The 26,922-nt window shown below is 45.3% G+C and overlaps 1 protein-coding gene across 3 annotated transcripts in view; it reads right to left on the bottom strand.

Annotated features, from left to right (window-relative positions):
* MYOCD (myocardin) overlaps positions 1-26,922 on the bottom strand; it is an 85,785-nt gene that overhangs the window by 23,966 nt on the left and 34,897 nt on the right. For 2 of the 3 annotated variants that reach the window (XM_069603581.1, XM_069603583.1), the window contains exons 3-6: positions 20,758-20,813; positions 19,084-19,159; positions 16,853-17,014; positions 3,544-3,719 (exon numbers count right to left, since the gene is read on the bottom strand). In XM_069603581.1, the coding sequence (XP_069459682.1) occupies positions 3,544-3,719; positions 16,853-17,014; positions 19,084-19,159; positions 20,758-20,813 (470 nt within the window). Of the gene's footprint in view, positions 1-3,543; positions 3,720-16,852; positions 17,015-19,083; positions 19,160-20,757; positions 20,814-25,701; positions 25,746-26,922 lie in introns of all 3 variants that reach the window. The other variant, XM_069603584.1, reaches the window with a different exon arrangement.

The following is a 26,922-nucleotide window of genomic DNA, read 5'->3' as shown; positions in this document are numbered from 1 at the left end:
ATAAATATGTGTGTGTACCTGTACAGCATCAGGAAAACCTTAATGAGAGGCCTGTTCCCACACACAGAGGATGCAGAAATGAACACAGCATCCTCTTCCTCTCCCACAGTCCTATGCCTCGACTTTGAGAAAAGGCCCCTGAGCTGCCCAGTTTTTGCCTGAGCATGTGTCAAAGGTCTGTAGCATCCTTTTCTCTCAGAGCCCATGCCTTCGTCTCTCACCTGAGGCTGCTGGATTAACTGATGTAAAATGATTTTTGCATTTTGCCTGATATTGCTCAGTGCTCATTCCCTTCTTCCCCACTTCAAGGGTGAAAAAGAAAAGCGTGTGTCTTTTCCTCAAACCATCTTTAAATCAGAAGCTGAGGAATTTACTATCAAAGCAATAAGAATACAAATGGCCTGATGTACTGTTTGATGCTATCAAAGACGCTGAGCTGTAAAGAAGCTCGGGATGCAGGGAAGAAAGAATGCTTTGATTATAAACTCTTGCACAACAAACATGCAGCTCTTTTGGCTCTGCTTTTTCTGTCTTCTGTCATCCTCTCGTTCCACATTTCCTCCTGGCAGCCTTGAATTTGCTCTGATGGAGTGAAGAAAGCCTGACAATGACCGGTAACAGTGCAGCTTCAGGAAAGAGGGCCATGGTAAATAACTCCTGAAACTGTCTCTGATCCCTGCATGCTTTACAGTATAAAAATGTTTTCAACTAATATGGGTTTAAAAAATACAAACATCCAGCTATACAATAAATTGGGCTTCCCTGGTAGCTCAGCAGTAAAGAATCTGTCTGCAATGTAGGAGACCTAGGTTCAATCTCTGGGTAGGGAAGACCCTCTGGAGAAGGAAATGGTAACCCACTCCAGTACTCTTGCTTGGAGCATTCCATGGACTGAGGAGCCTGGCAGGCTATAGTCCATGGGGTTGCAAAGAGTTGGACAGATTGAGCTACTAACACACACGCACATCCAGTAAATAAATCCTGGGGGTGTTATGTTCAGCATGGTGACCATAGTTAACAAGACTGCATGGTCTCTTTGAAAGTTCCTAAGAGAATAGATCTTAAAGACTCTCATCACTAGAAAGAAAATTTGTGACTATATATGAAGATGGATGCTAACCTAGAATTACCCTGGTGATCATTTCACAATATACATAATGATATATTGTATCTATCACATATACTGTGAAATACACACACAATTCACACATGTATCGCATGTACATGTTACATCACATGTAACATACACACACATACATCACATGTATATGTTATATTTCACAATATATACAGTAGATATAATATCCAACAATTGTATCCTACAGCTGATATTGTATATATACATTATGTATTTCATGACATATATGGTAGCAAACAGTTGTGGTGAACACTTGAAATTAATACAGTGTTACATGTCAGTTATACCTCAATTTAAAAATTAAAAGTACACACAGATATAAAATATCTATATATAATAAAAATAAGATATAAGATATCTATGCTGCTACTGCTAAGTCACTTCAGTCGTGTCCGACTCTGTGCGACCCCATAGACGGCAGCCTACCAGGCTCCCCTGTCCTTGGGATTCTCCAAGCAAGAACACTGGAGTGGGTTGCCATTTCCTTCTCCAATGCATGAAAGTGAAAAGTGAAAGTGAAGTCGTTCAGTCGTGTCCGACTCTTAGCGACCCCATGGACTGCAGCCCACCAGGCTCCTCCATCCATGGGAGTTTCCAGGCAAGAGCACTGGAGTGGGTTGCCATTGCCTTCTCCGATATATACTTAAAATACGTAAAATAATATGTGCTCAGTTGTTAAGCTGTGTCTGACTCTTTTTCGACCTCATGGACTGTAGCCTACCAGGCTCCTCTGTCCATGATATTTCCCAGGCAAGAATACTGGAATGGGTTACCATTTCCTTCTCCAGGGGATCTTCCCGACCCAGGATTTGGCAGGCAGGTTCTTTACCACTGAGCTACCAGGGAAGCCCCATATAAAATAATATAAAAAATAATAAAAATAGGCAATATGTGTGTATGTATATATATATATATATAGTATCTGATTTCAAGTCATTGAACAATTCCTGCGAGGCCAAGAGGAGTGAGGTCTTCCTGAAAGGAAGGGGCTGAGGGTGAAGGGTTCTCTCCAGAGTTGGAATGTGGTGGAAGATTCACATCTCGCTGTCACACGAGTGTGACCCCTCTTCTCCCTCCTCCTGTGTGGACGCTCCCACTCATCTTCTCTGGGGGCTCCAGGAATCCCATCCTGCCAGGCAGAGGGGAGTGCCATCAAGACTGGATGTGGCTTCTAGAGGGGATGCTCCAGAGATTGGGGGGTGGTCTGCGGTGCTCCCGGGGCCACACAGCTACTCAGCCTCACCAACTCATTTCCTTCTCTGTAGCATCCGATAGAAAACGCCTGCAAGGTGCCTCGCACTCGCTGGTCCTGGTACACAGCTGGTGCTTAATAATGGCAGTAGCTGTTGACAGCTATCATCCTGCTCTTTATAAATGTGCTTTTAATAGTATTTGCAACATATATTTATCATGTCTGGACAGTCTGTAGATTTGTCCAGAAAGAGGGGAGCACTATGTTCAGGCTGGAGCTGGAGGCAGCCCTGGCACGATTTGGCATGTGGACACCCACTAAAGGCTGGAGCAGTTTGGGGCTCTTGCTCTTTAGCCAATCAGTTTTTCCAGTAGTCAAGTACAGATGTGAGACTTGGACCATAAAGAAGACTGAGCACCAAAGAATCAATGCTTTCCCATTGTGGTGCTAGAGAAGACTCTTTAAGAGTCCTTTGGACAGCAAGGAGGTCAAACCAGTCAATCCTAAAGGAAATCAACCCTGAATATTCACTGGAAGGACTGATGCTAGAGATGAAGCTCTAATACTTGTTCACCTGATGTGAAGAGCCAACTCATTGGAAAAGATTCTGATGCTGGGAAAGATTGAGGGCAGGAGGACAAGAGGGCAGCAGAGGATGAGATGAATTAAATAGCATCACTGACTCAATGGACATGAATTTGAGCAAACTCCTGGAGACAGTGAAGGGCAGAGGAGTCTGGTGTGCTGCAGTCCTTGGGGTCGCAAAGAGTTGGACACGACTGAACAGCAACCCCTGGCACCTCCGGCTCCTGCTCCCCAGACCCTAGAGTGGCAGCTCAATCGCAGGAAGGACCGTGAACTTTGAAATGAGCCCTGCAGTGGCCCTTTCTCTCCAGGAGACTGTCGACTGACTGTCAAGTATTCGGGAGCCTCCTTTCTACCTTGTCTGCAAAAACAGAGATAAAAGAGATCTACTTGGCTGAGTAGATACTGAAAATTTAAGTCAAAGGACGTATTTCTGAGGACTCTCTCTCTTGGTATTTTCTGGAAGCTCCTGCCCTCACACACAGAACCCTAAACTGAACACGATAAGAGTTAGCAACGGGACGATGTGTCGTGAAGAGACACCTCTCAGGTCTCTATGCTAAACCTGCCGCGGCAGCCACGATTTCAGGACTGAAGAGATGAGCAGGCTGGAAGGGGGTTTGTTTACCTGGACTGTCCCGCGAGGACCCGCCAAAGGGGTCTCCGTAGCTTTCGTGTCTGGGGGGGATCCCGCTGAGCCCTGGAGGTCTTCCCCTCGAGTCTGATCCGGAGAAAGCCCGTCGCTGCTGCTGTCCTCCTCAAAGGCAAACGCATCCGCCGACTTGGAGAAAGTCACCTGGTTCCCTGAGGGAGGGGAAGCCAAGAACTGGGTCAGCAGGCACGCTTCCAGGTGTCAACCCCATTCGGAGCACTACCCGCTGCCTTCAGAGTTCCCAGTTCAAGGAACCCGGGTCTCCTGCACTGCAGGAAGATTCTTTACTGTCCAAGCCACCAGGGAAGCCCAAGGTAAGAGTGAAGGTATATTTAAAATGATTTGGTTTCTCCTCTATTCACTCCATAGAGGGGGATTTGCATTTATAAAAGTGGCATGTTTGGCAGGGAGTAATGAGAGACATACTAAAGGTCTATCATCACCTGTCAACCTTTACTTAGTGTCGATCCGTTCCCGCACATTTTGTTATGTGAACCCCTATCTTTCTGGAGCTAAATCAGGGAAGATGAAGGAAAGAATGTGGGACACTGGAGGAGAAGGCCCCGTCTCCCTCGGGCTTTACGACCAGAGGTGAAGTTGATGTGACGGCGTGCCATTTGCATCGTGTTCAAATACAAAGCAGGCATCCGGCACGAAATGTTTTGCAAACTTTGCTATTAAGGATAAGCCAGGGGAGCTCCTAAATTTAAATTTCTAAATGTCAGAAGAGGGCTAATGTCACCCGAGTGTACTGAAGCCCCATTCAACAAACGCGTATCTGTTTATAAAAAGCCATAAATGTGTCTCAGAAACTGGAGCATGATCTTTATTATTTTTTTTTAATTCTTTGGATTTTGTTGTTATTCCTCTTATCTTTGTGTCTATTTTGGAAATCCCTAGCGACCCACACATGTTCAGATTCTTCCCCAGCAGCCTGCGTGGTGTCGGGAGGGGAACCCAGGCCTGGGCTTGGGAAGTGGGGTTACCAGACCAGGTGGGACTCTGGTGACATCCTTGAATGTCCCTCTCATTTCTTAGTTACCAGATCTCCTCTTTTATTATCCAAGTGCAGAGTACAAAATGTGCCGAGGCCACAGAGCCCTCCTGACCTGCTTGCAGGCACAGCTCTTGGAAAGGAATTTATGTATTATCAGGAAGTTTTCCAGCCCGGTGTTCCGCAATCACACTGACAAGAACTTCTGACTCAAGCTCTGGGCAGATAAGAGAGAGGAGCTCTCACTGGGGAGATTGGAAAGGAGCTGGAAGTAATGGAACACACGCGATTTGGGGCTTGTCACCGCCACCGCTGCTGGCATGTGTCCCGGACCCCCACTCAGACACGCAAGCGTCAAGTCAGGAGGGAGGCCGGACAAGCACAGAGCCGCTGAGAGCTGCAGTCAGTCGCTGGGCAGCCTGCTAATCTGGAAAGGCTAGGGGACCGGCCCTGCTGCTTCTCAGCTTCCAGGATCACTTATGAAACTCACTGTCACTTTTCTGTGATTATAAAAGTAGTTTTTACTTATAAAAATTCATTCGCACCATATGAAATGAACATAACAAGGTATATAATAATCCCACTTGCGTTAATGATTTATTTCTTCTTTCAGATTTAATTCTATCCATATAGCAAGACACAGATGGATATAAAAAGCATTTCATTCAGTTAGGACTGGGTGAAATAGACCATTCTGAAACTTGCTTTAAAAAAAATTTTTTTTTTTAATTCCACAGTGCTTCTTGGAGATCTTTGCATGTGAACACATAGAGATCGGCCTCAATTTTTTGGCAACAGCTACACAGTATTCGACTGTGTTAATAGGAACTTTTAGTTTTCAACTTTTATTTCCCAAAGGGCCCTTATTTGTATCTATAAAAATTTGAAATAATAGAAAAGTACAGAGAAAACTATAAAACATCTGTTCAAGTATCATCTGAAATAAATACATGCCAGTATTTTTTATATGTGTATCAGAAACCGATTCATTTTCTAACAGAGGGTTATTTGACAAATGTCTGCTTTTTTCTTGCAATCATGGGTCACTTTCTCTCCCATCTGGTCTCAGACCACCGCACCCCTGCCCCCACCCTCTATTTTAAGGGTCCAGAGTTAGCTCACTCCCTCCCTTCTTTTCTCATGGCAAACCTTGGACTCTGCAAAGAAGCTCAAGTTGTTGTTTCCACACAATGTGATGGAATTTTTATACTGTTTTCCCTTTCTCCAGGGGATTGTGTGATCTTCCCAGGCAGGTCCTTCTGGAAGCCTCTATGAATATGGTTCCACTGTAACTCAACCTGTTAATTTCTTTACTTTAGAAACCACGTTTTTTTTCATTGGCATTTCAACTCCTACTTCTGTTTGTGGAATTAAAATAAAGGGTTTGTCCCGGGACTTCCCTGGTGGTCCAGTGGCTAAGACTCTGCACTCCCGATGCAGGGGCACTGGGTTTGATCCCTGGTCAAGGAACTATATCCCACATGCCACAACTAAAAAACCTGCAACAAAGATGGAAGATCTCATGTGCCACAACCAAGACCCAACACAGCCCAGGAAGTAAATAGATACATATATCATTCTTAAAGAAGGCTTTGTCCCTGTTTAAAAGATGACATGCATTATTCAGGGCCAGCTGGGCATGGGAGTTGTGGTTAAGTGGGTATTAAGCCTTCCTCACTGGCTTAAAACTCAACATTCAAAAAATGAAGATCATGGTATCCAGTCCCATCACTTCATGGCAAATAGATGAGGAAACAAAGGAAACAGGGACAGACTTTATTTTGGGGGGCTCCAAAATCACTGCAGATGGTGACTCCAGCCATAAAATCAAAAGACGCTTGCTCCTTGGAAGAAAAGCTATAGCCAACCTAGATAGTGAATTAAAAAGCAGAGACATTTCTTTGCAACAAAGGTCCATCTAGTCAAAATTATGGTCTTTCCAGTAGTCATGTACAGATGTGAGTTGGACCATAAAGAAGTCTGAGTACCGAAGAACTGATACTTTGAATCGTTGGAGAAGACTCTTGAGAGTCCCTTGGACAGCAAGGAAATCAAACCAGTCAATCCTAAAGGAAATCATTCCTGAATATTCACTGGAAGAGCTGATGCTGAAGTTGAAGCTCCAATACTTTGGCCACTTGATGCGAAGAACTGACTCATTAGAAAAGACCCTGATGCTGGTAAAGATTGAAGGCAGAAGAAGAAGGGGATGACACAGGATGAGATGGTTGGATGGCATCACCAACTTGATGGACATGAGTTTGAGCAAGCTCTGGGAGTTGGTGATAGACCGGGGAGCCTGGTATGCTGCAGTCCATGGGGTCACAAAGAGTCGGACATGACTGAGTGACTGAACTGAACTGACCCCCAGAAATTGCAGCATTTTGTTGGGGTTTACTTGGCATAGGGCCTGAGCGCACACTGACTCAGAGAGCCCAATGCTGATTGTGCCAGCCCCTGGGGGCAGTCAGCCTCCTCTGCCCAGTAGGACCCTTGATGGCCGAGCTTTAGCATCTTATATTCCTTCCCCACTTTCTTCAGGCTGAACAGGTATGGATCTTCTCTGTGTGATCTGACCCTTTATGTGACAAACAATTCACCCCCTGCCTCCCTGCCCCCCAACCCCCACTCCCAACTCCACACAAGAATATCACATCTGAAACTCATACAAATGAGAGTGAATTAATTAAACCACAAAGTTGTCCAAGGGTTCTAACTCATGTAGAAATATCATAAGAAGGGTGGGGATGGAAAAAGAGAGAAAATTTCTCTTGTTCCCTGACTACTCCCCTTCAGTGATTTTAAGTGGAAAGGTAACAAATGATGAAAATAGTAGTTTGTGCGACTTCCCCGGGTGGTGCAGTAGCTAAGACTCCATGTTTCCAATGCAGGGGGCCTGGGCTTGGTCCCTGGTCAGGGAACTAGATCTCACACATCACAACAAAAAAGATCCCTCGTGCTGCAATGAAGATCGAAGATCCTGTGTGCAACTAAGGCTCAGCGCAGCCAAATAAATAAACAAACACTAAAAAACAAACAACTCCCCCCCACCCCACCACACACAAAAGATAGTAGTTCAAATCAGCAGTCCATTTAGCAGTGAGCAGCAACACAAACGGTCAACTTGTGTTTGGCTTCAGAATGGCCCAGGAAGTCAGAGTAAGGACTGCAATCGCTCATCCCTGTTTTGTAGAGGAGGTCATCACAGGGTCCAGGCTGGCCCCAGTTCCCTAGAGATTGAGCTAAGACTGCAGGTCCAGCCTTTGAATGCTCAGGGTCCCAGCAGAGGGGGTGGCAAAATCGATTTTCCTCCAGGGAGGTTGTCAGATGTGTGTTGTTTCGGGAATATGTTAAGACCTGCTGGGCTGGTGGGTGAGGGGGGACTGATGACACAGAAATCAGCCATGTCCCTGTTTCTGCATATGAGTGCTAAGGACAGCTCCATCCTTCATGACATCTTTTACTTGAGTTTTTGAGATCTGAGGGAATGGACGTGACACCCTGACTGTGAGAAGAAAGGAGGCAGGGCATCGCAATAGTCTGTTGCCGTTGTCTCAGAGAAGGCGTGGGAGGACTGTGGAGCCCTGCTATCACGGTCGTAAATCAGCATGTCCTTTCCACTCTGACACCACGAGTGCACGCTCAGTCACTCAGTCATGTCTGATTCTTTGCGACCCCATAGACTGTAGCTCACCAGGCTCTGCTGTCCATGGGATTGTCCAGGTAAGAATACTGGAATGGGTTGCCAAGCCCTCCTCCAGGGGACCTTCCCGACCCAGGGATCGAACACAGGTCTGTTATGCCTCCTGCATTGCAGGCAAATTCTTTACCACTAGTGCCACCTGGGAAGCCCAGCATGCAACAACTAATATCCAGGGCGGCCAAACTAATAAATAGGTATTTTAAAAAAAAAATCAATGAGATAGCTTTCTTAAAATAAAAAAGCATTGAGGTTGACATATGTTATATGTTGTTCACAAGGTTCCTGACACACAAGCGTCCAATCATTTCTAGCTGTTGTTGTTACTGTTGGTTTTGGTAGGAGTGTCTGCTTGTCTCAAGTTCACCATGATCAAAAATTTTAAAAAAGACCACCCAAGAGGCAGTTGATCCTGTGGTTAGCTATGCAAAAGTCAGCATAACTCTGGAGCCAGAAACACTGAGAGGTTCATTCTGGGAAAGCGAAGCAAACCTTCCCCAGAGCACAAGGGACATTGCAGGAAAGGCTGTGCACTCCCCCCTCTCCTGCCTGGTTCAGACCAGGCTCGGTGAAGAGGGACAGAGGTCACCTTATCTGGCTGCCGCAGGAACAAGCAGTGTCTATCGGCTCCGTGTTGTGACCCAGGGCCCCTGCTCCAATCTCCTGGGGCTCGCTGGGAGCTGCTGGAGTGTAGGGCGCTGGCTATTGTCCCTGGAGACACGTCGGCCCATGTGATGACAAGGACCCGCTTCAGGAAGTCCTGACATCACCCCGCAGCTATGCCCACAGGGCTGACTCCGGGCCTGGCCTCTTGGGGATCTCAGTCTGGCCCCTTGGCGCACCCCTGCTCCTCTCTCTCTCTCTCTCTCTCTCTCTCTCTCTCTCTCTCTCTCTCTCTCTCTCTCGGAAGTGATTAGATGAATGAGTCAGTTGGACTTTCCTCTGTATAAACATTTAAAATTCCGAGATTACAGTAAGATAGTCAGGGTCCTGGTTACCTTGCCTCTGGATCCACACCAAGAGCTGGAATGCAGGGGGTGGAACATGAAAACGAACTTCACTGGCTTATCTGTATGCAAGCCTGAGCAGTGCGCATATGACGGCTATTTTAATTCTCGGTCAGACCTTCTCCTAACATCCTCCTGGAAGAAGCGGAAGCCAAATCCACTTCCTGAGGGAAGAGGTGGTCGGGTGCCAGGAGCTAGTGTAAATGCAGCTCCCGCCTAAAGAGTTCCTATACACTGAGGATCCTACAGTCTGGAGGAGACTGGTTGAACTGTCCAACAAAGACCGTGGAGCCCACAGCTCTTGAAGGGGATCAGATGGCTTCAGGAAGAGAATAGGTGGACATGGGACTTTGGAGAAACAAGCATTCCTTTACCTCAAATTCCTGGCACTTTAGAAATTGCCTTTATTAGGGGAGAATACATATACATGAAAATAAAAGTGCCAGTTGCTCAGTTGTGTCTGACTCTTCGTGACCCCATGGACTGTAGTCCATCAGGCTCCTCTATCCATGGGATTCTTCAGGCAAGAATACTAGAGTGAGTTGCCATGCCCTTCTCCAGGGAATCTTCCTGACCCAGGGACTTCCCTGGTGACCCAGATGGTAAAGAATCTGCCTGCAATGTGGGAAACTCAGGTTCCATCCCTGAGTCAGTAAGATTCTTGCCTAGGAAAACCCATGGAGAGAGGAACCTGGCAGGCGACAGTGCATGGGTTTGCAAAGAGCAGGACACAGCTGAGTGACTAACGCCTTTCTTTCTATGTGCTGTGCTCTGTGCTTACTCACTCAATTGTGTCTGACTGTTTACATACGTACATATTACAGTACACATATTCATTATATGTATGTGTATTGCTGAATCCCTTTGCTGTCTACCTGAAACTATTATAACATTGTTAACTGGCTATATTCCAATACAAAATAAAAAGTTTAAAAAGAAAAAAAAAGAAACTGACTTTAAGTCTCTAGACAGACCCTGATGCTAAGGACTACAGGAGTTGGGAAAAACAGTTAAGCTGCATCAGCATTTGTCCTGTATCAACTATTGAAACCAATTCTCCAGGAACAAAGAAGATTGTTAGGTGGGTAAAGATACATTAACATCATCTTAGAGCACCTTAACTTTCCTCCCTGACATCCCCGACCCCCAAAGCTACTGGCTTCCTGCTTCTCTTTTCCCACCACCTTTTCTAGAATCTTCCTCAGAGAAGTATTTATCACATGTTTCTTTCCCCTAAGGATCATTTGCACTTTGGAAATCCTTTCTCATTATGGAATGATAGATTCTGGTCATGAGAAAGTTATGCCAAAGCAAATGACCCTGCCATCTGGTTTAGGGGTCATGGTTAGTGTCTATTTGCCTTCAAAATGGACAATTAGAGAGTGTTAAGACTTCCAGAGAGTCTGAAGGATGACTGGATTCCTAGTAAACAAGAATTTTTGTTTTATTTTATTATAAAGTCTTAGCCTTGGGGTTATAAGTGAGCTAAGACTATCGTAGGATCTTTTAGAAAAATGTACATGACACTTAAACGGATGGTTTCTGGGTCATCCCCTAGGGACAGAAATGTTGCTTCCCGTGTTAAAAGGTTACAGTGATAGAAAGAATGACTTTATCTTTGAAAATGGGGCTGTATATTCTGAATCAGGCTTCACTGGTGGCTCAGATCATGAAAGAATCCACCTGCAATACAGGAGACCCAGGTTCAGTCCCTGGGTCAGGAAGATCCCCTGGAGAAAAGAATGGCTACCCACTCCAGTATTCATGCCTGGAGAATCCCATGGACAGAGGAGCCTGGTGGGCTATGGTTCATGCATGGGGTCGCAAAGAATCAGGCACAGCTGAGTGACTTTCACTTTCTTTTCATTCTGAATTGCAGGTTCAATTTTTTAAAAGGAGCTGAAAAAACGAATTCAGGCATTCAGGTGGGAAGCCTGGCTCAATCTGAGGAAAAGACGAGGACACTTTAGGGTGGAGGAGCTTGCCCACTGGAGCAGGGCACCAGGACCCCAGCAACCCTCCAGCTTGCCCACTGGAGCAGGACACCAGGACCCCAGCTGAGAAAGCCAGCCAGGGTTCTCCCTTCCTCAAGCAGAAGCCAGGCCTCTGGACAATAACAGCTTCCTTGATAGCTGAGGGATGCTCCTGGCAGTGAAGGAGATACTCGGATGACCAAAGAGAGGATTAGCCAGCTCGGAGGAGAGCTCTCCAAGCTGAGAGTGTGAAGTGACAATGGCTATACACAAGCAGAACAAAGCCAGGCTCAACTCCAGTGCACAACTTCTGGTCTCACAAGGTATCACTCCCTCACCATACCTGTTACAGTCAGTGTTCTGGCCTGAGAGAGAGAGAGAGGCTGTTGGTGGTTTTCTAAGTAGGAGTAACAGAAAAACAGGCGTCAGCTGTGAGATGTAGCCATGAGGCACCCCCAAGTCTCCTTTTGTGTCAGTAAAATCAGAAAACCTGGTATTTACCATAGCTAGGATATGGAAGCAACCTAGATGTCCATCAACAGATGAATGGATAAAGAAGCTGTAGTGCATATATACAATGGAATATTACTCAGCCATACAAAAGGAACACATTTGAGTCAGTTCTAAAGAGGTAGATAAACCTAGAACCAATTATATAGAGTGAAGTAAGTCAGAAAGAGAAAACCAAATATTGTATACTAATGCATATTTGTGGATCTAGAAGGATGGTACTGATGAACGTTTCTGCAGGGCAGCAAGGGAGACGTAGACATAGAAAACAGACTTGTGGGCACAGTGGGGGAAGGAGAGGGAGGGACGAACTGAGAGAGCAGCACTGAAACACACATATTACCACATGTAAAACAGATCGCCAGTGGGAATTCACTGTGTGATGCAGGGAGCCCAAAGCTGGTGCTCTGTGACAACCTAGAGGGGTGGGATGGGGAAGGAGGTGGGAGGAGGGCTCAAGGAGTGGGGGACATAGGTATACCTTCGGCTGATTCATGTTGATGTATGGCAGACAACAACACAGTATTGTAAAGCAATTATCCTCCAACTAAAAACACATAAAAACCAAAACAAACAAAAAAGAACCTAAAATCAAGCCCCTTTTCTTTCACATCATATCACTGTAGCCCACACAAGCCTAAATTTCCTCCAGCTGGAATCTGTAAACTTCTACCTGACTCAGAAAACAAGCCTGCAGGCTGGAAGAGTGATGGTTGGCTGGCACCCCAAAGGAGAGGAAGGTGTAGGGGGAAAGATTTGCTACAGTCACTCAGCTGAGGGCAAGGGTGGGGACATCTGCCAAGGGGAAGAAAAACCCCACAGCGGGGGCTGGTTCTCTGTCAACAGCCTCCTTGTGAGATGTTCTAGTTTATTTCATCTTCGTGTTGAAGAAAAACTGGTCTTGAATAAAACCTGGGTGGGGACGTCGGGGGAAGAAGACAGTGGGAGTTTCGCTCTGGGATTGGCAGAAACACAGACGCACAGCTGCGGAGGGAGCTGGAAAATGTAAACACATCTGGAAAGGCGCGTGGACCAAGGAAGGAAAATATGCAGAGGCCAGGAGAACAATACACAGAAAACCACCACCCCGAGTCGCTGCTTTGCTGAGGGTGGAGGATGAGATCCAGAGAAGTGACAGCTAGGAGAAGAGTAGGGACCATCAGTGCCAGTGGAAGGGTTACTCAGAGGGCTGTTTCTACAGCTGGTCTCTGAGAAGCTTCCTCTCTCCCTATGCCATGTCATAAGATAGATGCCATGTCATAAGATGTCATAAGAATTTTATGACATGTCGTAAGATGCCACTCATTTGAAAAGACCCTGATGCTGGGAAAGACTGAAGGCGGGAGGAGGAGGGGATGACAGAGGATGAGATGGTTGGATGGCATCACCAACTCAATGGACATGAGTTTGAGTAAGCTCTGGGAGTTGGTGATGGACAGGGAAGCCTGGCGTGCTGCAGTCCATGGGGTTGCAAAGAGTTGGACATGACTGAGAGACGGAACTGAAGATGCCACTGCCCTGCTGGTAGAAATTCACGCATGTTGAAAGATTGCCGCTAACAGGCTGATGCATGGGGGTTCCTTGGATGAGGTCAACCTCCGTCAACCTTTTCTCTAGCTTTTCCTTCTCTATATTCTTCACAGATCCCTACCTCTGTTTATACATTATTCTCTTTGCTTTTTATACTTCCTTCCATCCCCCCAACCACCCTCTACTGGGCACTCTGTACAACTTCTATTTTCACACCATTTATCACTTTTTATTAGGATATATAATTATTCACGGGTTTTGCTGATCATCTGTGTCTCCTGTACTAGAATATAAGCTCTGCTAGAGCAGACATTTTTGTAGGTGTTGTTCATTAATATATCGCAAACACTTGGAATAGTGCTTGACACACAGAAGATGCTCCATAAACATTAAATGAAGAAATGAATATATGCAAGGGATCTCTTAGCAAGTCCACCAGTTTAACTTTCCATAGTCTTCTAAGACTGTAGCTCTAGGCCAAGACTTTCTTCTGCAGTCTAGTTCGGTAGAAACCCCTGCTTACTGAACCCCTGCCCCTGGAGTTCCTGTGGATCCCTCACTGCAACATGAAACAGGAATTCATCATCTCTCCCCTGATCTGCTCCTCTGCTCACAGTTCCCATCTGGATACATGGCTGCCATTTAACTAGCTGACCAACAGGGAAACCAAGGGTGGTCATCTGTGACTCTTCCTTTTATCCACACTGACACATTCTCCCAGTATCTAACAATGCATATCAGTTACTTCTCAGATGCTCTTTTTTTCTGTGCCCACAGCATGACTCTTGTTCAGGCTCTTGACCAAAAGCTACTTGTTAAAATTTACACCCCCTCCCCCTTCCATGGTATAGAGATATTTCTGTGAAATTGCTGTTCCTCTCTTTCCTCTTCCCTGGCTAGATCTGGAGGATGATAAGGCTGCAGGGCACAGGTTGGCAAATTTATAGCTGGTGAGCCTGCTGTCTGTTTTTGTAAATAAAGTTTTATTGGAATACAGCCATCCCCATTTGTTTATGTATTGCCTGTGGCTCCTCTTCCACTATGATGGCTGAGCTGAGTCGTTATGACAGCTCGGAGAACTTGCTTACTACCTAGCTCTTTAAGTTTGCCACCTTTGTGCTAGGGGATGATGGAGCAGCAAGATCAAAGGAGTCTGTGTGCCTGAAACGTTTGCCATAGAAGAAAACCCTCTCTGGACCATTTATAAATAAGAAATAAATGTCTGTTAAGTAGTTGAAATTTTGTGGTTTGGTTAGCAGCTTCTGTTATCCCAACTAATAACAAAAGAGATGTAAAATTTGCAAATAAAATATTAGCAATTTCTAGGGGGGAAATATCCATGTAGGATTTATTTCCAGAAATACAAGGATGATTAAGAAAGACAGTAATACCACATTCCTAGAAGGGGGAAACTCAAATGGTCATCTTTTCATGAACGTGGAAAGCATTTTAAAAACTAAGCATACATCTTGCAAGCTACTGTTAATAATGGAATAGAACAAACACTTCCTTAGAATATCTGCTTATAGCAAAAGTCAGTATCATATTTAGAGGTGAATGACTGGAGAAATTCCCAAGGAAGACTGAATCAAACAAAAGTGTTATCATCAACATCACAAATAAAACTGGACTAACTTTTTGGCCAATCCAATATATAACATTATAATACTGTTTCTGAAGCACTGGCAATATAGCAATAATAATAATTTTCTTCTATGTAATATATCAATAATTATTAAATTATATATAAAGCTGCATAATGTAAAGATATAAATTATATGTGCTTCATATAATTCATACATATAATTTTATATTTTAGATACACACTTGTATATTTTATGTATAATAAAATATATATATTATTAGACTTCTATACTATACTCTATTGTTATCATTTATATATTATTTATAAAACAAATAGGTAATTTATAAATAAAATACACAAAATTATATATAATTTGTGCTATGAACATATTGCATGTAACTTAAAATGATATTTTGCAATTTACTAATAATTCCTTGATGTTTCTTTTCAACAACCAGCCAGTGTTTCCAGACAGAAAGGAGAAACAAAGCAGAAGGCACATCATTATTTGCAGATGATGTGATTATATATCCAAACAATTTAAGATAAAACGAGAAACTACTGGAACTATTAAGAAAATCTTCAAAGTGCCCCAGTTACAAAATAAATGTGCAAAATTAATAGGTTTCCCATACGCAAGCAATAACTGATATGAATTTATTTTTGAAAACCTTACCATGGGAAATTTTAAAAAAAAGGCTTGTGTAGGTGAAAAGAGATTCTATCTTTTTGCCACAGAAGAATTCATATAATTTAAACATATGAATTTACCATAACTTAACCTATAAATTCACTGCAATCCCGAACAACATTCTAACAGGATTGAAGCTGGCATATAACAAACTGATCCTAAATATCACCAACCAGAAACTTGTCAGAATAGCCAAGAAACATGAGAAAAATCAGGCCAATGTAAAACATCCTTGTGAAGACAGAGATCAAGACACATTATAAAATAAACCACTAACATTGTGGAAAAAAGAAAACTAAACCTTGTCTCCTAAACCATGCACTCTCATATATAAAAGTATAAATACTTTTATATTTCAGCATAAAGACTGAAATATAAAAATGAAGCATAAACATGTTAGAAAACAGAATAGGTGAATAACTCCATTCTTGAGCTAAGAAGTGTTTTCAGTAAGCAATAACATTTGGAAACTCAAAGAAAAAGATTAAGAGATTGAACTATACAGAAATGAAAAACTGCTACAGGGAAAACGCCCTACACAGAAAATCAAAAGACAAAGGACAGAAACAAAACAAACAAAAAAGGTAAAGGACATGTTGATAAAAGGATGTGTAATATTTGTGACAGATAGAGGATCAGCTTTTTAAAGATACATTTTGTGTATGTATATATATATATATATATATATATTTTTTTTTTTTTTGTAGGGGGGCTTCCCTGGTAGCTCGGACAGTAAAGAATCTGTTTGCAATGTAGGAGTCCTGGGTTCGATCCATGGGTTGGGAAGATCCCCTGGAGAAGGAAATGGCTATCCACTCCAGTATTCTTGTCTGGACAATTCCCTGGACAGAGGAGCCTGGCGGGCTACAGTCCATGGGGTCGCAAAGAGTCAGACACAATTGAGTAACTAACAGTTTTCAACCCACAGAGCACAAACTGGGCTTAGCGCCCAGTTCTTCCCACTCAGGTCCAGAGCTCTTTCTGTTCTGCCAGTCTCCACCCTTTTAAAAGAGAGAACCAAGGGGCATCACGACTCCAGAGTGATGGATTCCCATGGGGAAGACGTTCTGACCTGCTTGACCAGAACCACCCTGGTCTATGTCAACCCGACGTTGGAGGGGGGTGGCTGGGAATTTCTTCCTTGTTCCTGGGATTTCTGGGAACATTTTGGGACAGTAACCCCTGGATAGACTCTTGTTTAGTGAGACGCCTTCACCCCCAGGACCCCAGCACTTCAGAGCCACGGCTGCCTCCAGACCCCAGCACGGAGGAAGCCTACCATTGGTGCTAACTACCTTTAATGGCCTCCTTCACAGCGGAGTCCACAGGGAGTATGTTCTTCTCTACCAGCTCCAGCGGCCCCGGCCGGAGAGCAATCTTTTCGTTGAGGTCATCTGCGAGACGGGCTCTTTTCAGCTTCATCTGGGCAGTTGGAACCGATCTTTCTGCAGTGGAAGCTGAGGGGTTAAAATCAAGAGGACTGGCTCTAGAATTTGATGTCATTTTTGTGGTTTTATTTTTATTCTGTTTCTTGCTTCTGTAACCCACACACTCTGACACATTGTATGCCACCATCCTAATAAATTTTCGATGCAATCATCCTCATTTCACATGGACTAGCAGCAAAGACCAGACAGTTCCAAATAAAGGCAAATTGAAGAGCATAGTAGTGTTAGAGAAACTGGCTTTGTGAGGATTTGGGGAGAAAAATGTGCAATCTGTCGATTCTGGAAGTAAACAGTCCACAGGGCCTGCCTCGTTTACTGACTTTAAATGACAGTATTTGCATGCCCATCCAGTCTGTATGTGCGTCCCTCGTGGCTCAGCTGGTAAAGAATCTGCCTGAAATGCAGGAGACCTGGGTACTACCTGGCCCATGATGAGCTGGCAGTAAATATTATCTATTGTTATAATTGCGGCTTCCCTAGTGGCTCAGCGGTAAAAAAAAAATTTTGCCTGCAATATAGGAGCTGCAGGAGACGAAGGTTTGATCCCTGGGTCGGGAAGCCCCTGGGGAAGGAAATGGCAACCCATTCCAGTATTCTTGCCTGGGAAATCCCATGGATGGAAAGCCTGGCGGGCTACAGTCCATGGGGTTGCGAAAGAGTCACACACGACTGAAGGGACTAAACAATCCAACCCAGTTGTAACAGCTGCGGTAGCATGATTTCTTAAGGGTTTCAGACCTGTTGAGGTTGTGATACTAACTGATTCAAATGTCCTGATCTGGTTGTAAAAGAGAAACAGTTTTGGAGGGAAATGGTTATTTAATTAAACAGGGATTTAAGAAACTGAATATATCCAACAAAATGGTTATTTAATAAAACAGGGATTTAAAAAAGAATATATTAGCTTCTCATCACTGGGAGGGTGAGAAAGATCACTGACAAGCTCTCAATCACTCTTTATTACTCTCTGGGCGAGGCCCTGACTTATTTCTATGCAAGAACATGGAAGAGAGTCTTGAAAGCCAGTTGTTGCAATAAGGCAGAACTGGAAGTTAGGGTTCCATGAGAGTTTGCTGCTTTCTGCTCAACTCTGAAAATTTAGAAGGCGACATCTTTCCAGGCCTCATAGTACCACTGTTCCATGAATGTGTGTGTGTGCTCAGTTGCTCAGTTGTGTCCGATTCTTGGGGTTCATAGCCTGATAGTTTAATTCAAGATGGTAAAGATGCAACAAATAACGTTCCTTTTTTGATTACGTATTCTTATACATTGCTGTAAGCGTAGAAAATGTTAAAAAAATTATGCAAAAGAAATGAAAGCATTGGGAAACCTCTTCCACTTAGAATCTACTGTTTTTAATAATTGGGTGTATTTCTAAATTATTTACACAGTATTTATTGTTAGGTCTTTATCTTTTCATCATAGAATCTGACTATAAATACAATTTATGTATATACTTTACTTTCCTGAATTTAACTGTGAATATAGTTTTGTTTTCTGGTCTCCTCAGTAGACATCATTTTGTAAGCCTTGCATGCTCAGTTGCTTCAGTCGTGTCCAACTCTTTTGTGACCCTATGGACTGTAGCCCACCAGTCTCCTCTGTCCATGGGATTCTCCAGGCATGAATACTGGAGTGGGTTGCCATGCCCTCCTCCAGGGGATCTTCCCAACCCAGGGATCGAACCTGAGACTCCTGCTTTGCAGGCAGATTCTTTACTGCTGAGCCACCAGGGAAACCTTTTCGAAACTAAACATTTATTACTGGTGTGAAGGATGGACATTTTAAAGGAAGTTGATATATGTTGGACATGCCCTGTGTGCTCAGAGAAAGCTGAGCAGTGGTGCACCTCAGATTGGACCCCAAGTGTGGTACCTTCTGGGCCACCATATGGCTTCTCGATTTGACCATCAGCACGGCCTTGAATGACTAGATGACAGCTCAAAAATCACTTTGGGATGGAAGTACCTCCTTTCTAAGAGGACTCAGCCACTGAGCAGAGACAAAGAACCTTGAACAATGGTCCCTGTTCCCTTCTCACTGACTGGTACTGGTTTAATGACTTTGGGCAGCCCCACCTTGGAGTATGTGCATTTTCACCACGGCTGCACGGTCGGAACTGCTTCTTGCTTTGCGCTTCAGGGTGTCTTCAGGCTGTTGGACACAAACATGGAATCAATTCCACTCAGTATCATACAGCTGAATCATCTAATTTTAACTTTAAAAGAAACCCCTTTTCTCTCAAAAGGAAAAAGCATTCCTTTCTTACAAATGAAACATGCAAATATCCCTGTTCTACATTTTGATGAAGGAGGACTCATCTAGTAAAACCTCTCTAGTAATTTCAGGATGGAGAAATAAGATAAAGAGGTCAAAAGCTTTGGTCCATCTCAGCGCTCCAAACTTAAAGGGCAGACAGGTACCTATTCATAAAATACTAATAAAACTGATATCATCATGCTGCTTATATTATAGCCAATCTTATTTTGTAAAGGAGTCACAAACTAACTAGAGTCAGGGATTAAAGGTAACCTCATCCCATCCAGTATAACATGACAACACATGCCCTCCTCCCGTTTTTCCCTTGAGTTTTCTCTCAGGATGTGAAAATGAGGACCCTGCAGATTGAGACCCACATTGACGCTGCAAGGACACTTACAGACGTAGTATTTATTGAGTCTTAAAGTTTTCTTGATGATGGAGTTGTCTGCAGAGATGGCGTGGGCTGTGGCAGAGCAATAACTGGACTTCAGGGCCCTCATTTCTGGGTTCTGATCTCACTGTATTGGCCCCCTGAAGAGGGGTCTGGGGCCCACTCCAGTTTGGATGAAAGGCAGTTATTCTCCAGCACAGCCTCCCATGAGCAGCCCTAGGGAGTCCTGGAGCTCTGCCGCTCTTCCCCGCTCCCCTACCCTCTTGCTAGCCGCCAGGCTAGGATTCTCTAGCAGTGGCCTCCCAGGAGAAGGGCCTGCTGGCGTTCCTTCTAGGTGCACTGCTGATGCTCCCTAACTAGCACTTACAGTCTCGATAAATTCAAGTTGCAGAGACTTGCTCTGAAGGTATAGAATACATGCTAATTCCCCCCCTCAAATGCTAAAAGAGAGATAAACAGGCTTCCTTCAGCCTTCCATTGTTGTTTAGTCACTCAGTCGTGTCCTTATTGGAACCCCACGGACTGTAGCCCGCCAGGCTCCTCTGACCATGGGATTCTCCAGGCAAGAATACTGGAGTGGGTTGCCATTTCCTTCTCCAGGGGATCTTCCCAACCCAAGGATTGAGCCCGCATCTCCTGCACTGGCAGGCGGATTCTTTATCACTAAGTCACCAGGGAAACCTTTTCGCCTTTAAATAGCCTCGAATAAGCCCCATATCCGCAGGCCTTACCCTACCACTGAGTTGGATTTAAAATCATCTGCTCATCACTGAGAAATGCCTGTCATGAAAGAGAGGCCAGCTTGCCAACCCACCTCACCTACCTCATTTCATGTCTCTCTGAAAACCCCTTGCAGGGATGCCCCTACCAACATCAGAAAGACTGGGGACATTTTTTTTTAAAAAAAGCTCACCAATAGCAGTTTCGAAGCCAACATCATTGATCCTATTTCCACAGTTTTCAGAGCCTAGGAGGAAGATTCCACACAGTGTGGGGAGAGGGGACCAGCCAATTGTAGGAGAAATTTGCCCAAACTTAGCACCTGGAGATCCATAGCCTGGAGTCAGATAAAAAAGATGGGAGGTTTGCAGAAAGTTACCTTGGCACTATCCAAACGTTTTCTTTGTTCATGGAATTCAGGTGGGCTTTTCAGGGCTGAAACAGAAAGATACAGACATGAGCAGGGGCCTTGGCGCCCGGAGCAGCCTGGCGGTGTCTGCCGGTGTGCTTGCTGAGCTGTGCACGGGGGCGGGGAGGTGATCGCCTTCTTCAGGCCACAAGCAGTTGAAGAAGAAAGGCCTGGAGGTCACCAGCTTCCCCGAGGCCGGAGGGCACAGAGAAAGGTGGATGTCAGCCTCAAACAAGAGGAGCAGAGGGGGCAGAATACGCGATAGGAAAAGGAGCGGCAGAGACGGGGCATTCCAAGATTCCGAAGAGGGGCAGGCCCAGGGCGTGGACAGGCGATGCTCTAGTTTTAGGAAGATGGGGAGGCTGGGGTGACCACCACTCTCTTTGACTTTGCCCTGCCCTTGAGCGCAGAAGTCTGGGTGGAGGTCAAGGTCAGTGGAAGGGCTGTGATCCATGTTGTGGGAGGCAACTTATCCTTTTGGGTCAGGGAGGTGGCTGGTCGGGCAAGAACATGCAACCAAAGGGTGTTGAGAGAGAAGCATGGAATGAGACTTTGAGGGCTGGAAGGGACCTTGGAGATGGTAAAATAATGGGGAAACTTAAGGCCCCTGGAATGGGATTGACTTGCCCAGGGTCACACAGGTAGGGCTAGGAGCCTAGGTCCTCTGACCATCTAACTTCTCTTCAGCTGTGATGCTCAAAACACTGGCGACTGATAGACATGGGCACTGGTCCATCACAGTCCACAGCAACCTGGACCAACCTGGACCGGACGCCAGCCGCCTTCTCTCCACGACCCCACTGCTTCTCCTCCTACCAGCTCCCAGCAATGCCTCACGGGGATGAACTTTTGACTTTGCTTTTGCAAAAATCTGCCTTTTCCTTGCCTTTCCTGATCCCCTGGAACAATCACAATGCAGAGCCATAAATAGTAACTTCTCATCAGAAATGATGAGGTTGATCAGCGGTTGCAGAATTGCATTGAATATTCTCCTGGACTGGAGGTCTGGACAAGTGGGTGGATCACGTGATCCAGAATTCTAATATTACTTCAACAGATGTCAACTCACAAGCTGCAGGCAAAGAAACAGTCTTCCAAACGTTGGCTGGCATAAAAAAAACAATTGGATATCTAACCAGATGGGCACTTGGGGCTGTGTGTGCGAATGTGTGAGCATGTGCATGCGTGTGAGTGTGTGTGTCTCATTCAGCCTCACAACCATGCCTCATGTGAGCCCAGCTCTTGGACGGGCTTGTTGGAGAGAAGGGAGATTCCACTCTGGGCAGTTGGTCAAGCCCATTACCCTTGGATATTGCTTGGGGAGCTACTGAGGCATCTCTCTCTAGACTTTCCTGTCTCACCCAAATGACTGCAGAGTTGACCAAAGGAACAGGTAGATTGGTCCCAGCTGGCTGCCTTGTGCCAAGGAGACTGGACAAGTCCTTTCCCCCTCAATTTGACCAGAGACTAAGGGGCTTCCTTTTTATAGGAGAAAAAAAAATTGTTGCTTGACCACCACATCTCCCATCAATCTAACACCTCCAGTTTCTCTTTGCTGCTTTTCACTCTTAAAAGGAATCTCCCTGCCAACTCCGCCCTTTTCAATGGCCTCTTTCCCCTCTCTGTCCCCTGACTCAGTGGCTCTGGAAAAATGTGCGGATCTGCTGCATTGCTCATACATTTTCTCTGACTTGGGTCTGACCCCCATCCTGAGTCAGGAGGCTTGTCTTTATTTGCCTTTGATCACAGCTGCAATTTACACTGATGGAGTTCTGAAACCATTTCCCATTTCCCCAGGCAACCAGATCCTACAAATCTGCTTGAGGGCCGCTGGGTCCTGGTGAGTCTGTGCCATCTGAACCCATAGGTCTTCACCTCTGTCCAACAGTCTCGTGGTCACCTAGGTATTACATATTGATGTGGCTTAATCCCTTCCACAATGCAGAAAAGGAGTTGATTTTAGCATGGCCTTCCTTACTAAGTCATTAAAAAGAGTGACATAACTTTTTCCTTAAGAAGCAACCCTAAGGGGACAGCATGAATCTATCTTGAGATGGCTCTTACATTCCAAACTCAATTGGTTTTAATCGGGTTCAGGGTTTAGGGGGAATTTATCTGCTTCTCTTATCCCTGAGGCTTTTCAGTTCTTATTAGTGGAGCTTATTAACTCTTCCACGAAATGCTGCATTTCCTGTATCTTAGCCTGTAGAGTTACAATTCATCACTCTTTGGTGGTAACAGTTCCCCTGTGAAATGACTGAACAGTCCAGTTCTCTGATGCCAGGCGCACAATGGTCTTCTGGAACCTTCTGCCACAGGGTGGGAGAGGCTATGACCATTCAGCAAGGACTTGGGAAGGAAGCTAAAAAGATTCACACACTGGGTTGTACCCCACGCTTTTCTTTCTAGGACTTAAAGGATGTTACATGGGGCACTGGGTTGGCCTGCCATGGCCTCTGTGATTGACATGTATCTTTTCTTGGATTCCAGAAAAAAGAGAGTTTCAGCCCCTCCCTCCAAGGGCCAAGGAAAGTGAAACTGCATCCCGGAGCACCACATTGACTTTTTGGAAAATCCTCCTCTGCTGACAGCCCTGGGAGTATCAAATGGCAACATTTTGTATTTAAGGGACATTGACATTTAGGATTGAAACAGGAATTTGGATTGCTAAATTAAAAAAAAATTAAGTCAGTGTGATTCCAAATTAAAATACAGTTGTAAATTCAGTCAGCCACACGTCTCACTCATCCCCTGGGAGGAAGATGAATCGCTTCTCACAGGGGAATTCTTGTTCTCGATGAGGAGTTTAGTCACGGGCTATTCCTATTTCTGTCCGCGCAGCTCCAGCTAATTTGGGTCAGCAGTGTGTATAAACATTTGCTTACTTAGAGCTCAGGAAAAGATCCCAAGATAAGAACAGACCTCCTGCGGTGGCCCCCTGCTTCTAACCTCCTGCCTCCAACAAGGACCCGGAAAAAAGAGAAAACAGGCTGGAGGGCCCTTGACAATCTGTTAGGGAGAGAAGCCTGGGGCTAGGGGCAGTTCTGGTGGAGGAGGGGGGGGCCTGCCTTCTCCCCTCCGGCTTGGAGGGGAGAACCCACCTCCTCCTCTGGTGTTCGGGTCAGGACCAAGAGGCTGCATCCAAGAGCTGGTATTCTGGGGCAGCAGCTGGGGCAGTGGTTCCCAAAGTGTGGCCCTGGACCAGCATCTTTGGCATCATCTGGAAACCTGCCAACAGTACCAATTTTCAGGCCCCACCCAGACCTACAGAATCCAAAGCTTGGGTGAGAGGTGGAGGGACAGAGGGTCTGTGTTCGGACAAGCCCCACAGGGGGATTCTGGTTCTCTGGCATTTCCATGGCAAGTAGGTCCTGATCTGTAGATGGGAATCTACAGATGTACTCGGGAATCAGAGACTTCAAAAAGGGGTGCCTGATGTTTACGACTGATTTCTCAGTATTTCAAAGAGCTGAAGCAAAAGGGCGTGTTTGCTCAGAGAAAGGCTGCTTAGTTTCATAAACTGCCACTTTTCATAGTTGCTGCCTAGAAGCAGAACAACTTGGTTTAGAACTGCTTGTTCTCATCAAAAAGCACTGGCTGGTAAGTTTATATGCCATTAATTAATCAAAGACAGATATATGGATAATAATTCATATATATAGGGGTTTGGGGGGAGGAAGACAAAACTGATTTAAATACAAGCCCTACAGTGAGGTGAAGTGAAGTGAAGTCGCTCAGTCGTGTCCGACTCTTTGCGACCTTGTGGACTGTAGCCCACCAGGCTCCTCTGTCCATGGGATTCTCCAGGCAAGAATACTGGAGTGGGTTGCCATTTCCTTCTCCAGGGGAATCTTCCTGACCCAGGGATCAAACCCATTGCAGACAGACGCTTTAACCCCTGAGCCACCAGGGAAGTTCTACAGCAGTCATGGGTATAATTGAAGTCTTGGGTGACTAAAGTTTTGGGAGCCATCCCTCTGGGTTCTGTCCTTGCTTTGCCATCTATTTCTGGTGCAGCCTTGAACAAGTCTAAGAGCCTTCCCATGTTCTCAGTTTCCCACTTACAAACAGGTTTAGCAATGCTTGTCCTCTTGACTTTGCTTTTTTTTTTTTTTTTTTGGTCATGCTGTATGGCATGGGGGATCTTAGCTCACCAACCAGGGATCGAACCCGCACCCTCCTGCAATGGAAGTGCAAAGTCTTAACCACTGGACCACCAGGGAAGTCCATTGGCTTTGCTTTTAAAGACAAATTGGACCAGGAGTATTTTTCTTCCAAACAAATGGGATCCATGCTATGCACGTGTGGTTAATACTTTGGAAACTGTCTCATCTCTTTAGGGTGGCAATAGATGGCCCATTCAGGACCCAAAGGATAGTCGCAGGGGGCCTGAAAATTGCCTTTTCCCAATGGAGCTTTGTAATATTACAGCCTGGCTTGCATGCTTAGGGAATTCAATGCCTTCTACACGAATATTCTGGAATTTCTCAGAAGGGTCCACAGATACATTCACGTGATGCCTGCATCACTAGCGCACTAATTTCTAAGGAGCAAGGAACTAGAGATGAAGGAAAGAGTTGGGGGAAATAGAGAAGTTAGGATTTTGGATCCAAGTGGGCTTGGTATGAAAACCGAGGAGGCTTTTTTCCCACTCCACATTTGAGATGTTAGGAGGGAGGGAAGGAGGACAGATGAAACCCTTGTGCCGTGTTCTGCTCAAACAGCCAACAGTGGGGGTGGGGGCGGTGCTGTGGGGAGAAGCCAAGTCAGATGAAGGCATTGAGGAAAGGAAGGAAGACTCTGCCCCGCCAGCTTCTCAAAACTATCAAGACGCTGCGTGTGCTGTGGGTGCAGGGACCGGCCCGTGACGCCTCTCGCTATTCAGGAGGAGGAGCACAGAATCCAGGGATTTACCAAGGCTTTGCCGTAAGTATGTGGCTGCGGAGGCCTGGATTAGTCTGCAAAACAAATAAAGGCAGCACCATTCACACACAGCTCATCGTATCTTTCCATTCATCGACATCCATCAGACCACGGAACCAAGCTGCCCAGATGCTTCTTTCTGGCCAGCGGGCTTTCTTTGAGTCTCGGCGGAGAAGTTGCAGCCTTTTGGGTGCCCCCTGGGCTTCTGTAATCGACTTCAGTTTTCTAATGCCATTTTCTGGATTCCAGGACAATCAACTCAATGTTCCTGCTTCTCTCCCCTGGATTCATAGAGATCAGCCCCAGTGTACTAGCAGAAGGAGAGAGAAAGTCATTTCTGTCCTTCAGGTCTCCCAGAAACCTACTCCATGTAGTGGTAAGACGTTGTCCAATATTATTAACAGGCATAATTAAGCAGGAGAATTGAGAGAACATTCTAGACGGTAAGCTCTTTGAAACAGAATTAACGTCTAACTCTTCGGTGTTCCATGGGGCTTTTCTCCCAACAGATGGTCAAAATATCTACTGAACAGCTCTATGACTTTTTTTTTTCCCATCGAAAACTCAGAGCTGATTCTCTTTCTGCACTAAGAATTCTGAAGGGGTTGGAATAAAACAGTATTTAAGATTGAACTCAGGAGGAATGTGTTAGTCACTCGGTCATGTCCAACTCTTTTGTGACCCCAAGGACTGTAGCCCGCCACGCTCCTCTGTCCATGGGATTCTCCAGGCAAGAATACTGGAGTGGGTTGCCATTTCCTTCTCCAGGGGATCTTTCCTGCCCAGGGATCGAACCCACGACTCCTGCTTTACAGGCAGATTCTTTACCATCTGAGCCACAGCATTTACCCTCCGACCCAGGAGATTGGTTCCCAAAGAGAAGAATGTAGTGGAGAAAACCTGCATGAGAAATGATGACCAGACCTGAGCCTGCCCACAGGTGTCCAGGAAGGACAGGAGGCTGGGCTGTGTCCCAAAACAAGAAAAAATGAGAACCCTGATGTCCTCTTGCAGCCTTGAGCCTGATGGGGACGGTGGCGGAGCCATGCTTCTGAATTCCAGTTGACGGTGACAAGTAGGCAATTTGAAACTTTCCTCTTGAGATTCAGAGGTGGGATTCTGGAAGGGAGTCTGAACCATAAATTCTACACTAACATTGAGAGGCTAGTTCACTCAGGTTTACCAACTCTTTTTAAAATGTGAATTCCACCA

This window comes from Ovis canadensis, chromosome 11 (assembly GCF_042477335.2).
Source record: "Ovis canadensis isolate MfBH-ARS-UI-01 breed Bighorn chromosome 11, ARS-UI_OviCan_v2, whole genome shotgun sequence".
In the NCBI taxonomy this organism is placed as follows: Eukaryota; Metazoa; Chordata; class Mammalia; order Artiodactyla; family Bovidae; genus Ovis; species Ovis canadensis.
This window is presented reverse-complemented; position numbering and strand designations above follow the sequence as displayed.